General features: G+C 40.9%; 1 protein-coding gene across 4 annotated transcripts in view; it reads right to left on the bottom strand.

The window, feature by feature from the left end:
• Positions 1 to 13,939, bottom strand: part of TRDMT1 (tRNA aspartic acid methyltransferase 1) — a 71,123-nt gene extending 57,184 nt beyond the window's left edge. Inside the window, exon 1 of one of the 4 annotated variants that reach the window (XM_069547587.1) lies at positions 13,884 to 13,939. Coding sequence is in view for 1 of the 4 variants with exons in the window: in XM_069547583.1 (XP_069403684.1) it covers positions 5,221 to 5,284 (64 nt within the window). In the remaining 3 variants the exon portion in view is untranslated. Of the gene's footprint in view, positions 1 to 5,220; positions 5,415 to 13,883 lie in introns of those variants that run through there. The other 3 variants (XM_069547584.1, XM_069547583.1, XM_069547586.1) reach the window with 3 other exon arrangements.
• Positions 13,940 to 20,741: the final 6,802 nt, after the last annotated feature.

Genomic DNA, 20,741 nt, shown 5'->3' on the forward strand with positions numbered 1-20,741 from the left:
TAACTTTCCTTCCAAGGAGTAAGCGTCTTTTCATTTCATGGCTGCAATCACCATCTGCAGTGATTTCGGAGCCCAGAAAAATAAACTCTGACACTGTTTCCACTGTTTCCCCATCTATTTCCCATGAAGTGATGGGACCAGATGCCATGATCTTTGTTTTCTGAATGTTGAGCTTTGAGCCAATTTTTTCACTCTCCTCTTTCACTTTCATCAAGAGGCTTTTTAGCTCCTCTTTACTTTCTGGCATAAGGGTGGTGTCATCGGCATATCTGAGGTCATTGATATTTCTCCCGGAAATCTTGATTCCAGCTTGTGTTTCTTCCAGCCCAGCATTTCTCATGATGTACTCTGCATAGAAGTTAAATAAGCAGGGTGACAATATACAGCCTTGACATACTCCTTTTCCTATTTGGAACCAGTCTGTTGTTCCATGTCCAGTTCTAACTGTTGCTTCCTGACCTGCACACAGGTTTCTCAAGAGGCAGGTCAGGTGGTCTGGTATTCCCAACTCTTTTAGAATTTTCCACAGTTTATTGTGATCCACACAGTCAAAGGCATTGGCATAGTCAATAAAGCAGAAATAGATGTTTTTCTGTAACACCCTTGCTTTTTCCATGATCCAGCAGATGTTGACAATTTGATCTCTGGTTCCTCTGCCTTTTCTAAAACCAGCTTGAAGATCTGGAAGTTTATGGTTCACGTATTGTTGAACAGCCTGGCTTGAAGAATTCTGAGCATTACTTTACCAGCATGTGAGATGAGTGCAATTGTGCAGTAGTTTGAGTATTCTTTGGCATTGCCTTTCTTTGGGATTGGAATGAAAACTGACCTTTTCCAGTCCTGTGGACACTGCTGAATTTTCCAAATTTGCTGGCATATTGAGTGCAACACTTTCACAGCATCATCTTTCAGGATTTGAAACAGCTCAACTGGAATTCCATCACCTCCACTAGCTTCATTCGTGGTGATGCTTTCTAAGGCCCACTTGACTTCACATTCCAAGAGGTCTGGCTCTAGGTGAGTGATCACACCATTGTGATTATCTTGGTCATGAAGATTTTTTTTGTACAGTTCTTCTGTGTATTCTTGCCACCTCTTCTTAATATCTTCTGCTTCTGTTAGGTCCATACCATTTCTGTCCTTTATCAAGCCCATCTTTGCATGAAATGTTCCCTTGGTATCTCTAATTTTCTTGAAGAGATCTTTAGTCTTTCCCAATCTGTTCCTTTCCTCTATTTCTTTGCATTGATCACTGAGGAAGGCTTTCTTATCTCTTCTTGCTATTCTTTGGAACTCTGCATTCAGATGCTTATATCTTTCCCTTTCTCATTTGCTTTTTGCTTCTCTTCTTTTCACAGCTATTTGTAAGGCCTCCTCAGACAGCCATTTTGCTTTTTTGCATTTCTTTTCCATGGGGATGGTCTTGATCCCTGTCTCCCGTACAATGTTACGAACCTCATTCCATAATTCATCAGGCATCCTATCAATCAGATCTAGTCCCTTAAATCTATTTCTCACTTCCACTGTATAATCATAAGGGATTTGATTTAGGTCATACCTGAATGGTCTAGTGGTTTTTCCTACTGTTTTCAATTTAAGCCTGAATTTGGCAATAAGGAGTTCATGATCTGAGCCACAGTCAGCGCCTGGTCTTGTTTTTGCTGACTGTATAGAGCTTCTCCATCTTTGGCTGCAAAGAATATAATCAATCTGATTTCGGTGTTGACCATCTGGTGATGTCCAAGTGTAGAGTCTTCTCTTGTGTTGTTGGAAGAAGGTGTTTGCTATGACCAGTGCGTTGTCTTGGCAAAACTCTATTAGCCTTTGCCCTGCTTCATTCTGGATTCCAAGGCCAAATTTGCCTGTTACTCCAGGTGTTTCTTGACTTCCTACTTTTGCATTCCAGTCCCCTATAATGAAAAGGACATCTTTTTTGGGTGTCAGTTCTATAAGGTCTTGTAGGTCTTCAAAGAACCGTTCTACTTCAGCTTCTTCAGCGTGACAGGTTGGGGCATAGACTTGGATTATTGTGATATTGACTGGTTTGTCCTGGAAACGAACAGAGATCATTCTGTCATTTTTGAGACAGAATCCAAGTACTGCATTTCAGACTCTTTTTTTGACCATGATGGCTATTCCATTTCTTTTAAGGGATTCCTGCCCACAATAGTAGATATAATGGTCATCTGAGTTAAATTCACCCATTCCCATCCATTTTAGTTTGCTGATTCCAGGAATGTCGACGTTCACTCTTGCCATCTCCTGTTTGACCACTTCCAATTTGCCTTGATTCATGGACCTGACATTCCAGGTTCCTAGGCAATATTGCTCTTTCTAGCATGGGACCTTGCTTCTGTCACCAGTCACATCCACAGCTGGGTATTGTTTTTGCTTTGGCTCCATCCCTTCATTCTTTCTGGAGTTATTTCTCCACTGATCTCCAGTAGCATATTGGGCACCTACCAACCTGGAGTTCCCCTTTCAGTATCCTATCATTTTGCCTTTTCATACCGTTCATGGGGTTCTCAAGGCAAGAATACTGAAGTGGTCAATCCAGTCAATCTAATCACACGGACCACAGCCTTGTCTCAGTGAAACTAAGCCATGCCGTGTGGGGCCACCCAAGACGGGTGGGTCACGGTGGAGAGGATGTGGTCCACTGGAGAAGGGAATGACATATAAAAAGTCCTTAATAATTGTTGCAGTTAACCACCATTGTTACTCATTTGCATTATTATATATTAATAAAAACCCCATGGAAAACAGCAACATATTTTATTACAGAAAAAATTTTAACTTTAGTACATCAAATAAATGAATGTTGAAAGACAAAAAGCAATATCCCTAATATGCCAACCTCAAGTTAAAAGATGATAGAGGGTCCAGGTAGAGAGGCCACAGGAGGGGTACTGTGGATCACAGGGTCAGCAGAGGAAGGCTGTTCTGAAGCAGCCACATGTTACTGAGCTGTGTAAGACAAAATACAGCTGCAGCATGAAAGCCTGAGGTTAGAGCACTTGGGTGGAGAGGATAGCAAAAGCTAAGGCCAGAGCATAAGGGGAATTCTGAAGGTCTGAGGAACAAAGAGAAAGAAGAACTGCAAGCCTGGAAAAGAGAAGTAGGCGGGACTGGCAGATAAGGCTGAAGCGGTGGATGGAGGCTAGATCTCACAGGCCTTCTACGAAGAGGGGACTGTGATTCTAACCCCAGAGGGAGACCACTGACCCCAGGGAGTGACACGATCCAGCTTACCAGGTAAGAGATCACTTTGCTGCCAAATGGAGAAAGGATGGCACAGGGAAGCAGAGTGGAAGAAAGCAGGGGAGCAGTTGGGAAACTAAGTGAGAGATGATATAACTTAGATTTGGGATGACAGCACTAGTAATAGAAATATGTATAGACAAATTCAGGTTCCAATGTCTAGTAGGGGGGAAATATCTGATCATTTATTAACCCCAAAAAAACACAAATTAAAATTACACAACTTCCCCTAACAAATTCACAAAGGTTAAAAATGGATAACACAAATCCTGAGGAAAATGTAGTTGAAGGAGGCACTCAAATCCTCTGAAAAGCAACCTGCTGTATCACCAAAAGTCTAAAAATTCTCAGTATTTTTGGCTTAGTAACTAGCACATAGTGTTTCATTAATTAATTTGACTTCTAGAAAACATGCTAAAGAGAAAACCAAGATTAATGCTCAATAATTAATTGCAGCATATTTAAACTTCCAAAAAATGGGGGTGGGGGGGTGGATTAACATCCAACATTTAAGGAGTGGCTGAATTACAGCACTAAGTAACCTTTAAGGGGCTTCAAGATAAGGGATAAAATGCTGACAATCTTATAAAATTAACTAAGAGCACAAGTAATGCTAGTTTTGTTTTCCTGCTGTTAAGTTTTGTTACTTTACATAGAGAACTGAACACAGAGAGCCATCAAATAATTGGTAATAAAAATTTCAGTTCAGTTCAGTCGCTCAGTGGTGTCCGACTCTTTGCAACCCCATGAATCACAGCACGCCAGGCCTCCCTGTTGATCACCATCTCCTGGAGTACACTCAGACTCACGTCCATCGAGTTGATAATCACTAATCTCTTCTAGACTCAAACTCAATATATATGCTTAGAAAATTTACGTGCTCAGCTTAAGACATACTGTCCGTATCTTACAGTATTAGTCTTGTGTTAGCCTTGGTACTAAAAAAGGGAAGCAGGGAGGTTTCAGTTTTGTGGTTGTCATAGTAATTTAAGAATAAACATACACGTTCCATGTCTATTTGTCACTCTACAACTCCAGTGCCTAGCATAGAACCCGGAACTGAAGAGGGGCTCAATAAACGTTCCTGAGTGCAAATAGCCGACATGAACCTTGCAGTTCCAACTTAGCACCAAACAAATTTAAAACCTCAAAATGCAAGAGGTACATGAGGATAATATTTATATTTTGAGTGGTTACAATGCACCAGGCATTATTAAACATTTTAAACACTTTTTAAGGCTCATAACGTTTTATCTCTGAAAGAAATACTTGTCACATTGTAAGGCCAACACACAGGTTCAAAAATGTTAAGGTCACATTTCAACGAAGTTTGAACTCAGCTCTTCTGGCGCCTAAATGTATCTAGACCAGAAGTAACAAAATGTTTCTTTTCAACCATCAGAACTGACTAGGATTGTTTTCTCCAGGATTCCTCTACGGTTCTACTTAGTGTTCATGAACTTCTACCTCAAGTTGTACTTATCACTTGAAAATCCAAGCCCTCACCAGCAGGACCCTGCCTAGCGTCCTCCCCTCCCCCAGTGTGAGTTCCTCGAGAGTCAAGGACCGAGTTTCCAGGCCTCTGGGGGACAGCCTCACTCAGAATTGGGGTTTGGCACAGGGCAGGGGGTTCGGCCCTCCCGCCCCGGGGGAACCATTTTGGTTCGACTTTATAGCCAAGCCTTGAGGATCACGACTCCCAGCAGGTACCTCTTCCGCCCTTCGGACCAGGCAGAGGAAGGGAGTCTCCTCCCCAAGGGACAGCTGGGGCGCCGCGCAGGCGGTTTCCAAGACAACCGAGCAACTCCCTCACCCCTCCCCTCTCCTCCCCTCCCCTCCCCCACAGACCGTTTCCCCTCCAGTCTCCGCCCCTAGTGCCTCGCCGCTCCGCCCCTCCCTGGAGCCCGAACTCTGACCAGCTCAGGCTCGCAGATGAAGTGGCGCCCTGTGCCCTCTCACCTCTGAGAGCCTGGTGCATGCCCCCAATTCCGCTATAGAGTTCCAGGGCCCGCAAGGGCTCCATTCCTGCGTCACCACCGCGTCCTCCTTGGAGCTAGGCCTGCCGGTCCCGTGGCTCCTCCTTCCCCCCGGCCCCGCCGCTCCCTCATCTCTGGTTCCGCGGCTTTTTAGTTCCCTCCTCCTAGGACTTCCCTGGTGGCTCAGATGGTAAAGCGTCTGCCTACAATACTGGAGACCCAGGTTCAATCCCTCGGTTGGGAAGATCCTCTGTAGAAGGCAATGGCAACCCACTCCAGTACTCTTGCCTGGAAAAATCCCATGGACAGAGGAGCGTGCTAGGCTACAGTCCATGGGGTCGCAAAGAGTCGGACACGACTGACCGACTTCACTTCACTTCCTAGGCTCGGGCTCAGGCCTTAACGGGGCAGCTTTGAGGCTCAGGGACTGGCAAGGGTAGGCAGGTGGACAAGGGACAGAAAGCACAAAGCCCTCCCAAGAAAATGAAAGCCACCCCATGGCTTGATTTACTCTCCCATCTTCCTTCTAAAGTGCCTTGACAGGGAGAAAGAAAATCCTGGGTACAGTAGAGGGCCTGTGCCTCAAAGTCAATTAACAGAGGTTAGAACCCATAAACACTCACTTTTCAGGCTTGCTGCTTTTCCGTCCTTTGAAAGCCAGGAGCGTCCAAACCTTTCTACCATTAGGCTTGAACATGTACCTCGTGCCTGGTGTTGGGCCTTAGCTTGAGTGATGGAACTAAATCAGCCTCTTACCCAGAGAAGGTCTGAGAGATACAGGGGCAGAAAGCAGCACAGGTGCCCCAGAGGTCCCCTGTAAGCTAATACAGGGGAACTCTGGGGCAAGCTATTTTAACTTGGAAAATACCCCCAAGACAGGAACTGCTGTTAATGTAACTTAGAACTATTTTTAAGTCATCAAATGCGATTTCACATGCCTGATGCACAGAGTCAGAGTTTGGAGCAGAGAAAGGTTTATTGCAGGGTGAACCAAAGCAAACAGGTGGCACATGCTCAGAAACCCAGAACTCTCCTAAGGGTTTCAGCCAAGCAGTTTTAAAGGCAAGGTAAGGGCCAGGCACCATTCTCAGACTGTTTGATGGTGGTCAGTCTTTTGGTGCTAGAAGGTCTGGAGCTAGTGCTCATCATCATCAAGCAGTTACTTTCTTCCACTTGGTGGTAGTTTCAGGATCTGAAAAACTCAGACAATATGCATCAGATACTAATCATCTGGGTTCTTCAGAGTGGAGCTAAAGCAGAGGCTATGGGGGAAGAGGTCTAATCTAGGAAGGCCTTATAGGGTCCTGTTCCCTTACAATTATGGCCCTTCAAGTGCTGTGGCCTTCCTTCTCCAAGATGATCTAATCACGAAATTGTTAGAAGCTCAATTACAAACTAAGAAAACACGGTCATTGGGAGGAGCAGAAATGGTCTCATTGTGAAGTGTTTTTCTATTGTTCCCATCACCATCGAATGTTACTTATTTATTTATTTTTGGCCATGCCATAAGGCATGTGGGATCTTAGTTCCTGAACCAGGGATCAAACCTGTGCCTCCTGCATTAGAAATGCAGATTCTTAACCACTGGACTGCCAGAGAAATCCCACGCACGTTCACTATTGTTAGGAGAAACTGAGTTGTACTAATGGCTTCCCTTGTGTCTTCCCCCAGGTCTGAAGGTGTTCAATATGCTACTGGGGAAGAGTGAGGACAATTATGAACAGCTCAAGAAAGAATGAAGCTGCTGGACCAAAGTGGGAACAACACTCAGTTATGGATGTGTCTGGTGCTGAAAGTAAAGTCCAATGCTGTAAAGAACAGTATTGCATAGGAACCTGGAATGTTAGGTCCATGGAAGGCAAATTAGAAGTGGTCAAACGGGAAATGGCAAGAGTGAACGTCGACATTCTAGGAATCAGCGAACTAAGATGGACTGGAATGGGTGAGTTTGACTCAGATGACCATTATATCTACTACTGTGGGCAGGAAACCCTTAAAAGAAATGGAGTAGCCATCATAGTCAACAAAAGAGTCCAAAATGCAGTACTTGAATGCAAGTTCAAAAATGACAGAATGATCGCTGTTCGTTTCCAAGGCAAACCATTCAATATCACGGTAATTCAAGTCTATGCCCCAACCAGTAATGCTGAAGAAGCTGAAGTTGAACAGTTCTATGAAGACCTACAAGACCTTCTAAAACTAACACCCAAAAAAGATGTCCTTTTCATTATAGGGGACTGGAATGCAAAAGTAGGAAGTCAAGAAACACCTGGAGTAACAGGCAAATTTGGCCTTGGAATGCAGAATGAAGCAGGGCAAAGGCTAATAGAGTTTTGCCAAGACAACGCACTGGTCATAGCAAACACCCTCTTTCAACAACACAAGAGAAGACTCTACACATGGACATCACCAAATGGCCAACACCGAAATCAGATTGATTATATTCTTTGCAGCCAAAGATGGAGAAGCTCTATACAGTCAGCAAAAACAAGACCAGGCGCTGACTGTGGCTCAGATCATCAGCTCCTTATTGCCAAATTCAGGCTTAAATTGAAGAAAGTAGTGAAAACCACTAGGCCATCCAGGTATAACATAAGTCAAATCCCTTATGATTATACAGTGGAGGTGACTAAAAGTTTCAAGGGATTAGATCTGATAGACAGAGTCCCTGAAGAACTATGGACAGAGGTTTGTAAGACTGTACAGGAGGCAGTGACAAAAACCATCCCAAAGGAAAAGAAATGCAAGAAGGCAAAGTGGTTGTCTAACGAGGCCTTACAAATAGCTGAGAAAAGAAGAGAAGCTAAAGGCAAAGGAGAAGAGGGAAGCTATAAACAACTGAATGCAGAGTTCCAGAGAATAGCGAGGAGAGATAAGAAGGCCTACTTAAATGAACAGTGCAAAGAAATAGAGGAAAACAATAGAAAGGGAAAGACTAGAGATCTTTTCAAGAAAATTGGAGCTATCAAGGAAGCATTTCATGCAAGGATGGACACAATAAATGACAGAAACGGTAAGGACCTAAGAGAAGCAGAACAGATTAAGAAGAGGTGGCAAGAATACACTGAAGAACTATACAAAAAAGGTCTTAATGATCCAGATAACCAAGATGGTGTGGTCACTCACTTAGAACCTGACATTCTGGACTGTGAAGTCAAGTGGGCCCTAGGAAACATTACTACAAACAAAGCTAGTGGAGATGACGGAATTCCAATTGAACTATTTCAAATCCTTAAAGATGATGCTGTGAAAGTGCTGCATGCAATATGTCAGCAAATTTGGAAAACTCAGCAGTGGCCACAGGACTGGAAAAGGTCAGTTTTCATTCCAATCCCAAAGAAGGGCAATGCCAAAGAATGCTCAAACTACCGTACTATTGCGCTCATTTCACATGCTAGCAAGGTTATACTCAAAATCCTTCAAGCTAGGCTTCAACAGTACATGAATAGAGAACTTCCAGATGTACAAGCTGGGTTTAGAAAAGGCAGAGGAACCAGAGATCAAATTGCCAACATTCGTTGGATCATGGAGAAAGCAAGGGAGTTCCAGAAAAATATCTACTTTTGCTTCATTGACTATGCTAAAACCCTTGACTCTGTGGATCACAACAAACTGTGGAAAATTCTTCAAGAGATGGGAATACCAGACCACCTTACCTATCTCTTGAGAAACCTGTATGCAGGTCAAGAAGCAACAGTTAGAACCAGACATGGAACAACAGACTGGTTCCAAATTGGGAAAGGAGTACGACAAGGCTGTATATTGTCACCCTATTTATTTAACTTATATGTAGAGTACATCATGCGAAATGCTGGGCTGGATGAATCACAAGCTGGAATCAAGATTGCTGGGAGGAATATCAACAACCTCAGATATGCAGATGACACCATCCTAATGGCAGAAAGTGAAGAGGAACTAAAGAGCCTCTTGATGAGGGTGAAAGAGGAGAGTGAAAAAGCTGGACTGAAACTCAACATTAAAAAAACTAAGATCATGGCATCTGGTCCCATCACTTCATGGGAAATAAAAGGAGAAAAAGTAGAAGCAGTGACCGATTTTATTTTCTTGGGCTCCAAAATCACTGCAGATGGTGATTGCAGCCATGAAATTAAAAGACGCTTGCTCCTTGGAAGGAAAGCTATGACAAACCTAGACAGAATATTAAAAAGCAGAGACATCACTTTGCCAACAAAGGTCCGTCTAGTCAAAGCTATGGTTTTTCCAGTAGTCATGTATGGATGTGAGAGTTGGACCATAAAGAAGGCTGAGCGCCGAAGAATTGATGCTTTTGAACTGTGGTGCTGGAGAAGACTCTTGAGAATCCCTTGGACTGCAAGGATATCAAACACGTCAGTCCTAAAGGAAATCAACGCTGAATATTCATTGGCAGGGCTGATGCTGAAGCTGAAGCTCCAATACTTTGGCCACGTGATGCGAAGAGCCAACTCACTGGAAAAGACCTTGATGTTGGGAAAGATTGAAGGCAAAAGAAGAAGGGGGCGGCAGAGAATGAGATGGTTAGATAGCATCACTGACTCAATGGACATGAGTTTGAGCAAACTCAGAGTGATAGTGGAGGACAGAAGAGCCTGGCGTGCTGCAGTTCATGGGGTTGCAAAGAGTCAGACATGACTTAATAACTCAAGTACAGAAATAAAAACTGGTGGCTCAGAATCTGCCTGCCAATGCAGGAGACACAGGCTAGATTGCTGATATGGGAAGATCCCCTGGAGAAGGAAATGGCAACCCACTCCGGTATTCTTGCTTGGAAAACCTCACGGACAGAGGAGCCTGGAGGGTCCATGGGGTCACAAAGGGTCGGACACGACTCACGACTGAACAACCACCAACAACTTGTAGTAATAACTGATCGGATAGAAGCTTTAACATTTACTAATGCAATACTATTAACAAACTATGGCTACTGTGTCTCAATTATATGCCTGACATCCATTTTGATGTGTCCTGTGAAATATTTTAACTGCACATGTGTATTGGCCTTTGAGTGTTTTCTTATTTGCCACTGATAGGGGTAGTGTGGTAGAAAGATATCAGAGAACACAGTCTTAGCCCTGGCATTGCCAATAATTGGTTGTGTGCCTTGGCGGTGAGCCCAGTTTCCTTGTCTGTAAAATAAAACAGAGGAAAGAAGAGGAAATGATTGTTGAGGGCCCTCTAGCTCTAAAATTCTGTAGCTGAATTAGTATATGAAGCAGTGAGTCCTGATTGGGCCACATGTTAATTATCTGCTCAAACTGAAATGATCTTGAAAGGAAACATTTTAAAAATCTGCTATAAGCAAATATACTTTTAAACTAACTAAGCCTATAGAAATCATATACACGCTAACATCATGTGTATAATGCATGAAACAAACTTTTCTAATATTTATTACCTAATACAGTGCCATAAACATATATATATTATGTATATATTAGTATCTTTCTATATAAATAGAGCTATGCAGTTACAGTGATTTATCTATAGTTAACAATCAATATATGAAATCTAGAACCTGTTAAAGCATTAGTGCTATAAATCAAAATAAATATGACCAAGGATGTTACATTGTAAGATGGAAGAACAAGTACAGGGAAGAGTTCATGAAAAATACCAACTTCGTGAGAGAAAAGATGGTAGAAACCCATCCCCATGCAGCCTGATTACAAAATCTTCACTCTGGTCCTTCAGGATCACCATGTAATCCAGACATGTAATCACCATGTAATTCCAGACTCACTTTTCTGCCCTAAGTTTGCTTTCTCCCATTCTTTGCTGCCACTACAACCTAGAGTACTCCGAATCACCCAAACATGCCCCATTTCTGAGCTTTCCTGCTTCTGTTCTTCACCCTGTCTAGAAACCCGAGCCTTCTCCAAGACCCACACTTAAAGCAGACACTTCCTTCTAGACTTCCAGGCTGGAAACCCCCAACTTGTTTCAATTCTGCAATCCACCTGCCTCCCAGTCTTCTGCAATACAAATCCTACCTGTTCCTATCAACCCATTCCGTTCATTCTAGCCCAGTTTGCCACATCTAGCTCCTGTCTGCCACATCTTCTCTTTACCTGATACTTCCTCTCTAAAACTTATCACAGTGACAGTCATTTCAAGAACAGAAACTTCTTCCATAGTCATAATTTACAACTGTCTCCATGGAAGCACCTGTAAGATGTTAGCCCCCTCAGATTGAATTATGTGTGTGTTGTCTTCCAAACCCTGGCACAAGCTGCATGAGCTGGGGGTGCCACAATCCAGAGTAGCTGAGGAGGAATGTGGGATGAACAGATAAAGAAGAAAAAAGAAGATATATATCGGGACTTCCCCAATGGTCCAGTGGTTAAGACTCCACCTTCCAATGCAGGGTGCACGGGTTCAGTCCCTAGCCGGGGAACTAAGATCCCACATGCTGTGCAGTGTGGCAAAAACAAAAAAATGTATATTGACTACTCTTTCTCAACTGTTCTTAGAGGAGAAGATTGGCTATGTAACCTTATAGTTTCTGATAAAGTTATCCTCAGTGACGTGCCCAATGGAGCTGATGTTTTAATCAGAGAAGCCCAACACACTGTTTGAAAATACAAACAAACATCAAAAGTTGAACTTTAGGACAGTCAGTGCATTTTCCTTCAAAACAGAAAATACACTTTGTTAAGAAACCGAAATACTTAAAAATAGATATCTACTGAGAAGCTGCTTTATCCTGCTTTATCAGCCTGGTCCTCTGTGATGACCTAGATGGGTGGGATGGCGGGGTGGGAGGGAAGGGATACGTGTATACATACAGCTGATTCCCATTGTTGTACAGCAGAAACTAACACAACATTCTGAAGCGATTATACTCCAATTAAAAATTTAAAAAAAAATTTTTAAAACCGAAATGATGGTTAACATCTTGCACATATAAAGTGTACCAAAGATAATTACGGGGCACAATAGAATATCAAGGGGTATGCTGCTTAGTCGCTTTAGTCACATCCAACTCGGTTCAACCCTAAGGACTGCAGCCTGCCGGGCTTCTCTGCCCATGGGATTCTCAAGGCAAGAGTACTAGAGTGGATTGCCATGGGGTAAAGTAAAATAATAACAGCATACTCTCAATTATTTAAAGGCTTGTTGTATAAACTGAAATCTAATGACATTTAATTCTTCATCTCCTACCTGTCACTGATCATTGATTTCTAACAAAATTAAATAAAGCCTGACAAATGCTTGAAATGTTTTTTGCAACCATCCTTGAGTTTCCACGATCCAGGCCATTCTTTATTCCTCAGTGAAATGTGATGTGGGTTTCTATATTGGATCGCCTACAGGGAGAGAATAGCCTGCTTATGCCACTTTGAGTGACAGTAAATTACATTCTGGTTTTACACAGAAAAAGAATGGTCTTTATGAACTGTATGGAAAAATTTTAAAATAGTCATACGGGAATAAATTGCCAATAAATGCCCTCAAGACAGGAGATCATATTTAGAAGAAATTTGAAATGGAAAGACCCAGAGAATTTATCCACCACAAGTGGTTATTCCAGACACTTATTTCAGAATGCCTTTTACCAGTTCTTGATCTGCTAGCAAGAAGCTTGTGAGCTGCTAACGAGGTGCGCAGGGCACTTCACAGAGTAAGGTGCTTGCTGGTGAAGTGCTTGAATTATTAGAAAAGCCTTCTTTATAGTCACCCCAAATCTAGCTTCTTTTCGATTGGCCCTCTGCACTGATTTTGAAGAACTCTCCCTCTTTTGCAATGAACTGCATTGTGGTTAAGAATACACACTTGGAAGCCAAAGAGTGCAGATAATAAATGCTCTGGATTTCCCTGGCTGTCCAGGGGTAAAGATTCTGAGCTTCCAATGTGGGGGTGTGGGTTCCATCCCTGGTCAGGGAACTAAGATCCTACATGGTACAGCCAAAATAATAATAAATAAAAGAATTTTTAAAAAAGAAATCATAGCTCTGCCTCTAAGTCACTTAACCTCTCTGACCCACAGTGCATCTAAGATGTGTAAAAATAGAACATGCAATTGCTGGGGAGATTCTACAAGAATTAAAAGCACTTTGCCCAGTGCTTGGTAGTGGTTTAGTCGCTAAGTAATGTCAGATTCTTGTGACCCCATGGACTGTAGCCCTGCAGACTGCTCTGTCCATGGGATTTCCCAGGCAAGAATACTGGCATTTCCTTCTCCAGGGGACCTTCCCGATCCAGGGATCACCCAGGTCTCCTGCATTGTAGGCAGATTCTTTACCAACTGAACCACCAGGGAAGCCCCATTGCCCAGTGCATAAATGTATGTGTGATGAAAAGTGTCTCTATAAGGACATTCTTCACATGGATCCTATGGCATGACTCTGACCCTGGAGTCAATCACACTCCAGTGTGGTGATGCCTGATTTGGGGGACACAACTGAGCATGGGGCCCAAACAAAGTCAGATCATCATACAGAGTGGTCCAGACGGACACAGATATATCTAAGGGCTCTGGTGGGACAGGTGAGAGGCATCCTGAGGTCGCTAGGGCTTGAGGCAGCATGAAATAAAGCTAGATTTGGGAAGCCATAAGCATGACTGAGGGGGTGCTGAGCACAGACTAATCACAGGTAGTCAGAAGACAGACAGCAGCACACGTACTAAGAGAAGCGCCCCTCTTACCTCTTAACTCCCAGAAAGATCACGGTAGCTGTGAAGGTGTGTCTACAGATCCGGCAGTTTTAGGGGAAAAAAATGTTAACATGACCTCACCCAGGACGCAAGAGCAGGTAAAACCTGGGATGGAGATGAGGTGAAACTTAATACTATCCAATCATTTATTGACGCTTCTACGTGCCAGGCACTGAAGAATTTTTCATTAAAAATTTTTAAAATCTGCTATTTCTGACCATAAAAAATGTCAACAATAAAAAACAATTTAACATCTTCTCTCTAAGCACAGGACTATTTTATACAATTTCATTGTTTCTTTAGGGCTACACTGGCCAGTAGGGTAGCCTCTACCCACACCTGGTGACTTGTGTTTATATTAACTTAATTAAACATTAAATATTTAGTTCATCAGTCACCCAAGGCACATTTCAAGTAACACAGCAAAAAAAAAGAAAAAGAAAGAAAGACCATTTCCTTCATCACCGAAAGTTCTATTGATCAGAATTTCTCAAGAGTGACAGTCTCTTGAAGCTATGACTTTCATGGGTAGCCCATCAATAATTGGACAGTGTTGAAGAAGCATGCAGCAACTGCTTAATTATTGCATGCTGAACACTGATTTAAAATAAGTGCCCCCGAAATACGGAGTAAAAGGAACACAAAGAAAAGCAAACCTTGTAGCCAAACCTTCATCTTCTTTCTCTGGGGTCCAGACACCTTATACAGAGCCTGTCACAAAGGAAAAACAAAACAGAACAGTAAACAGCAGATGCGCTCTATCAATGACATGATAAATTTCTAACAGAAAAAGTACAGATGGAAAAAATATGAACTTCCTGGTGTCTGGAAGGAACAGTAATTTTCTGCTGTGAAGAATAGCCAACTGACATTGGATTGTGAATACTGTCTTACACTTACCTGAGAAGAAAGAAAAGAAAAAACCAAGTGTGTATGTGTTTTAATTGGAATCAAGAGGAAATTTCATAATAGATTTTTTGCTGAGAAGCATAGAAACCATAGGGCTTCCCAAGTGGCTCAGGGATAAAGAATCTGCCTGTCACTTTGTTCAGTTTGAAATCTGTTAACAGCTGAATAACAAATTATATCATAATGGAAGATATAACCCACTGTATGTAATTCTAACAATTACATATAATTATTTTCCTAGTTTTCAAAAAAGTTATATATATATATATTTTAAATATATATTACCAGGAGACTAATTTGCATATTATCTAAAAAGATGTCTTTCTTTACTGTTTTCTATTATAGCATTCTTATCAGGTGGGAAAATAAGACTCATGTTGGGAATAAAAAAAACAAAACTGTAATGCCTTCATGGACTTCCCTGGTGGTCCAGTTTCTATGACTCTGTGCTCCCAGTGCAGGGGGCCCAGATTCCATCCCTGGTCAGGGAACTAGATCCCACATGATGCAACTAAAGAAAAAGAAAACAAAAAAAAAAGACCCCAGATGCTGTAACTAAAGATCCTGAAGATGGAAGATCCTTCGTGTTATAAATAAGATCTGGCTCCGGCAAATAAATAAATACATACACACATATCTTTCAAATGTAATGCCTTTCAGAGCTGTTATTACTGTACTCCTCTTCTCTAGTACTGTATCTAAATACTCAGACTATTTCAGGTAACCAAGTTACACAAACCAGAAGCATCAGGAAGAAGAAAAGGGAAAACACACACACACAAATACACATTACATAAGCCTTTATTCTTTTTCATAGTCTTTTTAAAAAATTGCTAGTTACTAGGACTGAAGACAGAAAAAATCATACACAAGGATTTTCATTTTACCCTTGTTAATTGGGTAGTGGTTTAGATACACAGCAGAAACTTAGAATAGTTCTCAGATGATCCAATATTGATAAAAATAAATGAAATATAACAGCCTCATGAGACTGCGCTTACTATATTTATTCACTATATAAGAAAAATAACTTCATATTTATTTAAAATTGTTAAAATTGACCTTCTAAGCTTTCAAAGTCACTACTGTAAACATTATACGAGTCCAACTTATCCTCCAAACTTTCTGTTCACCCTTGGAATGTACCAGAGGCCATTAACCTTTATATTCTAGACTTGAACTGAGTCCTGCAGATCAAGACTATTAGTGTTTCATTTCCATCTAAGGTAATTACTGCTAAGTTAAAATACAGTACAAGTCCTAAAAGGATTTGTTCTATCTTTAGTCACTCAGAGACTAGGAATAACTAAAATAGACTATATTTCAGTAAATGGTGAAAGTAAGTTTTAATAATAGAATAACATCAATTATATATGATAATATAGACCTATAGGTTTCAAAGAACTTTATGAATGTTTAAAATGCTTATTAATCTATTTTAGACCTATCAGATTGTCTTTTCAATAATCCAGTTTATTACAAAGATTAATAAAGAGAAAACATCACATGATTTGCTCAATGACACATAAACTAATATTCTCCGAGTTAGCAGATTTATTTGCAAATCACAGAAGCACATTTTTAAAGGAAGAGTAATTAGAAGATTGTATCAGCATTTAACAACAACAAAAAATCTGGAAGGCATCAAATAATACATGAAATAAAAGATTTGGCATATTTGAGGAAAAAATTCTCATAAGCAGTTAAAAATCTTTCTGGTTAGGAAGGAATGTCTGGAATCTGCATGTCATATCTTTTTTCACTTCTTTCATTTTAGGTCTAAATCCTAGCACAGGATGGGAAAAGAATGCAACAAAGAGCACTCTATATATATCCTCACAGAATTTATAGTTTTAAATTCCAAAAGGTTCAAATTGCAGTTTCATCAAATTTCTTGTTCCCTATAGGCATGAGACATCACTATTTGGAAAACAAATTTTTGATTATCACCAAAAGTGAAAGAGACTTGGGACTTTCCTGGTGGTCCAGTGGCTGGTTCTGCTCTCCCAATGCAGGGGGCCTGGGTTTGATCCCTGGTCAGGGAACTAGATCCCATATGCTGCAAATAAAGATCCCACATGCCACAACTAAGACTTGGCAGAGCCAAATAAATATTTTTTTTAAAGTGAAAGAGACCTGGTAAACATATATTAAAAATACCCAGGGTAAGGAAAGCCCAAGCCAACTATAAGAATCTCTCTTCTGATCATTCTTTTTCTTTTCCACTAGGGATAAAATATTTACACCCATTACCCACAATTGGGAAAATCAGGGCATATATAAAAAAAGAAAATCTGAAACCCACAGATGAGAACTATGGCTAATATTTTGATGTTTCTTCTGCTAGTCTTGTACTAATTATATTTTATAAAATCATAAACTCATTGTATACATACTTTATACCCTAATTTTTTTCACCTAACATTTTACCATTACCAGTTCTGTACTTCATTATATATATATCAAAGAGGCATATATATTTAAGTGTGATCTTTATTTTTTCTGAATTTTAGAAATAATACATGCTAATTTGGAGGAGTAAAACAAACTACAAAAGGAAAAAAAGGAAAAAGACACACCCTTCTATAAAATCTTGATTCTATCCTTATACCTAAAACACAACCACTTTTAACACTTTAGTGCCTTATTTCTTATCTTTCCTGCCTTATTTCTGTAGTACGTAAACAATCATTTTTTCTATTCTCCAGTATTGAGTATTTAAGAGGTTTTAGTTTATTACATCAAGAGTGAGTGTAATATATGAATATTAAAATGCCAATTCTTACATATTAATATTCACACATTCTTATATGTTTACCAGATCAAATCCAAAAATGGGATCAGTTCAGTTCAGTTCAGTCACTCAGTTGTGTATGACTCTTTGCAACTCCATGGACACCAGGCTTCCCTGTCCATCACCAACTCCAAGAGCTTGCTCAAACTCATGTCCATCGAGTCGGTGATGCCAACAAACCATCTCATCTTCTGTCGCCCCCTTCTCCTCCTGCCTTCAATCTTTCCCAGCATCAGAGTCTTTTCCAGTGAGTCAGTTCTTCGCATCAGGTGGCCAAAGCATTGGAGTTTCAGCTTTAGCATCAGTCCTTCCAATGAATATTCAAATTGATTTCCTTTAGTTTGATCTCCTTGCAGTCCAAAGGGACTCTTGAGAGTCTTCACCAACACTACAGTTCAAAAGCATCAATTTTTCAGCGCTCAGCCTTCTTTATGGTCCAGTTCTCACACCCATACCTAACTACTGGAAAAACCATAACTTTGACTAGACAGACCTTTGTTGGCAAAGTGATGTCTCCGCTTTTTAATATGCTTTCTAGGTTGATCATAGCTTTCTTCCAAAGAGCAAGCGTCTTTTAATTTCATGGCTGCAGTCACTATCTGCAGTGACTTTGGAGTCCAAAAAAATAAAGTTTGTCACTGTTTCTATTGTTTCCCCATCTATTTGCCATGAAGTGATGGAACCAGATACCATGATCTTAGTTTCCTGAATACTGAGTTTTAAGCCAACTTTTTCACTCTCTTCTTTCACTTTCATCAAGAGGCTCTTTAGTTCCTCTTCGCTTTCTTCCATAAGGGTGGTGTCATCTGCATACCTAAGGTTAGTGATATTTCTCCCAGCAATCTTGATTTCAGCTTGTGCTTCATCCAGCCAGGCATTTCACATGATGTACTCTGCATAAAAGCTAAACAAGCATTTGGAACCAGTCCATTGTTCCATGTCTGATTTTAACTGTTGCTTCTTGACCTGCATACAAACGAGGCAGTTATGGTGGTCTGGTATTCCCATCTCTTGAAGAATTTTCCACATTCTGTTGTGATGCACACAGTCAAAGGCTTTGGCATAGTCAAAAAAGCAGAAATAGATGTTTTTCTGGAACTCTCTTGCTTTTTTGATAATTCAACAGATGTTGGCAATTTGATCTCTGGCTGCTCCGCCTTTTCTAAATCCAGCTTGAGCATCTGAAAGTTCTTGGTTCACCTACTGTTGAAGCCTGGCTTGGAGAATTTTGAGCATTACTTTGCTAGCATGTGAGATGAGTTCAATTGGGCAGTAATTTGAACATTCTTTGGCATTGCCTTTCTTTGGATTTGGGATGAAAACTGACTTTTTCCAGTCCTGTGGCCACTGCTGAGTTTTCCAAATTTGCTGGCATATTGAGTGCAACACTTTAATAGCATCATCTTTTAGGATTTGAAATAGCTCAGCTGGAATTCCATCACCTCCACTAGCTTTGTTCATAGTGATGCTTCCTTCCTAAGGCCCACTTGACTTCACATTCCAGGATGTCTGGCTCCAGGTGAGTGATCACATCATCGTGGTTATCTGGGTCATAAAAGTCTTTGAGACAGCTGATTAAAAGTCATCTCCAGAAAGACTACAGAGCCCAAATTCCCATCAGCAGTGGCTGGAATGGTCCCCTGCTATATCCTTATGAAGTGTCGCTAGTTGTAACCTTTGTCATTCTTATACGTCAAAAATGGCTATGTCATTTTTATTTCCCTTTTTTGTGATTAACACAAAAACCTAAATTCTTATATGTTTAGGATTAATTATATGTTTCTTAGTCATCTGTAGTTTTTTCTTTTGTCAATGATTTGTGACATTTGTCCTTTCTCTACTGGGTTCATAGGCATTTCTTACTGAATTATCACAATGTTATTTCTGTTGTTATTTACTTTTAATGAAGGGAAACTTTGTATTAATTTCTAGTATTTCAGGAGTTCCCTTGGATGGATGGATGCATAGATAGGTATTTCATTATCTCAGGATTTGATTATCTTAAATCTGTCCTGCCAATCAGGGATATTTTTAAAAATAACCAAATTGGAATCAGGAATTATTAGAGAAATGTACCCAGTATATCAAGTTTTCATATTCTCAGCAAGTCTTAATAGGACTGTAAAACTTTCACAACAGTTATCTAGGATCTATACGAACAAACCCAGGAGGCTTCCACGGCATTCCAATGACAAGTCCATATTCATATTCTGCTTAGTTATCCAGCTCCAAAACTATCACAAGGCAGTCCTGGATATTTGTGGCATGATCTCAGAGTTGCATATACCTGTACACATACGTTTATGTACATTTTCACATTTTAAAAAGTTATGCCTGAAATGCTAAGGAAAAAAAAAACACAATTTAAACACCATACAGAATGTATTTTGTTTAATTTGCAAACAAAGGTCTGTACAGCCAAACCTAGGGTTTTTCCAGTAGTCATGTATGGATGTGAGAGTTGGACCATAAAGAACACTGAGCACCAAAGAATTGATGCTTTTGAACTGTGGTGTTGGTGAAGACTCTTTAGAGTCCCCTGGACTGCAAGGAGATCCAATCAATCAATCCTAAAGGAAATCAATCCTGAATATACATTGGAAGGACTGGTGCTGAAGCAGAAACTCCAAAACTTTGGCCAGCTGATGCAAAGAACTGACTCACTGGAAAAGACCCTGATGCTGAGAAAGATTGAGGAAAGGTAGAAAAGGAGGTGACAGAGGATGAGATGGTTGGATGGCATCGCCAACTCAAGGACTTGAATTTGAGCAAGCTCCAGTAGATGGTGAAGGACAGGGAGGCCTGGCATGCTGCAGCCCATGGGGTAGCAAAGAGTCAGACATGACTTAACGACTAAACAACAATAACAGTGTTTTGAGACAAGTTTAAGTACACATGGGAGTCTAGGATCATCCTCCAACTGATAAAAGTTAATCATTTTTTAATTTCATGGGATATATTTTTAATTAAGTTATTTTCAGTTGCACTGAGTCTGTTGCTGTGTGAGGGCTTTCTCTAGTCGTGGCGAGCTGGGGGCTACTCTGTTGCGGTGCACAGGCTCTGGCTGTGGGGCTTCAGCTGTTGCAGCTCGTGGGCTCTTGAGTGCAGGCTTGGTAGCTGTAATGCATAGGCTTACATGTTCTGCA

Source organism: Ovis canadensis, chromosome 13 (assembly GCF_042477335.2).
Source record: "Ovis canadensis isolate MfBH-ARS-UI-01 breed Bighorn chromosome 13, ARS-UI_OviCan_v2, whole genome shotgun sequence".
Taxonomy (NCBI): Eukaryota; Metazoa; Chordata; class Mammalia; order Artiodactyla; family Bovidae; genus Ovis; species Ovis canadensis.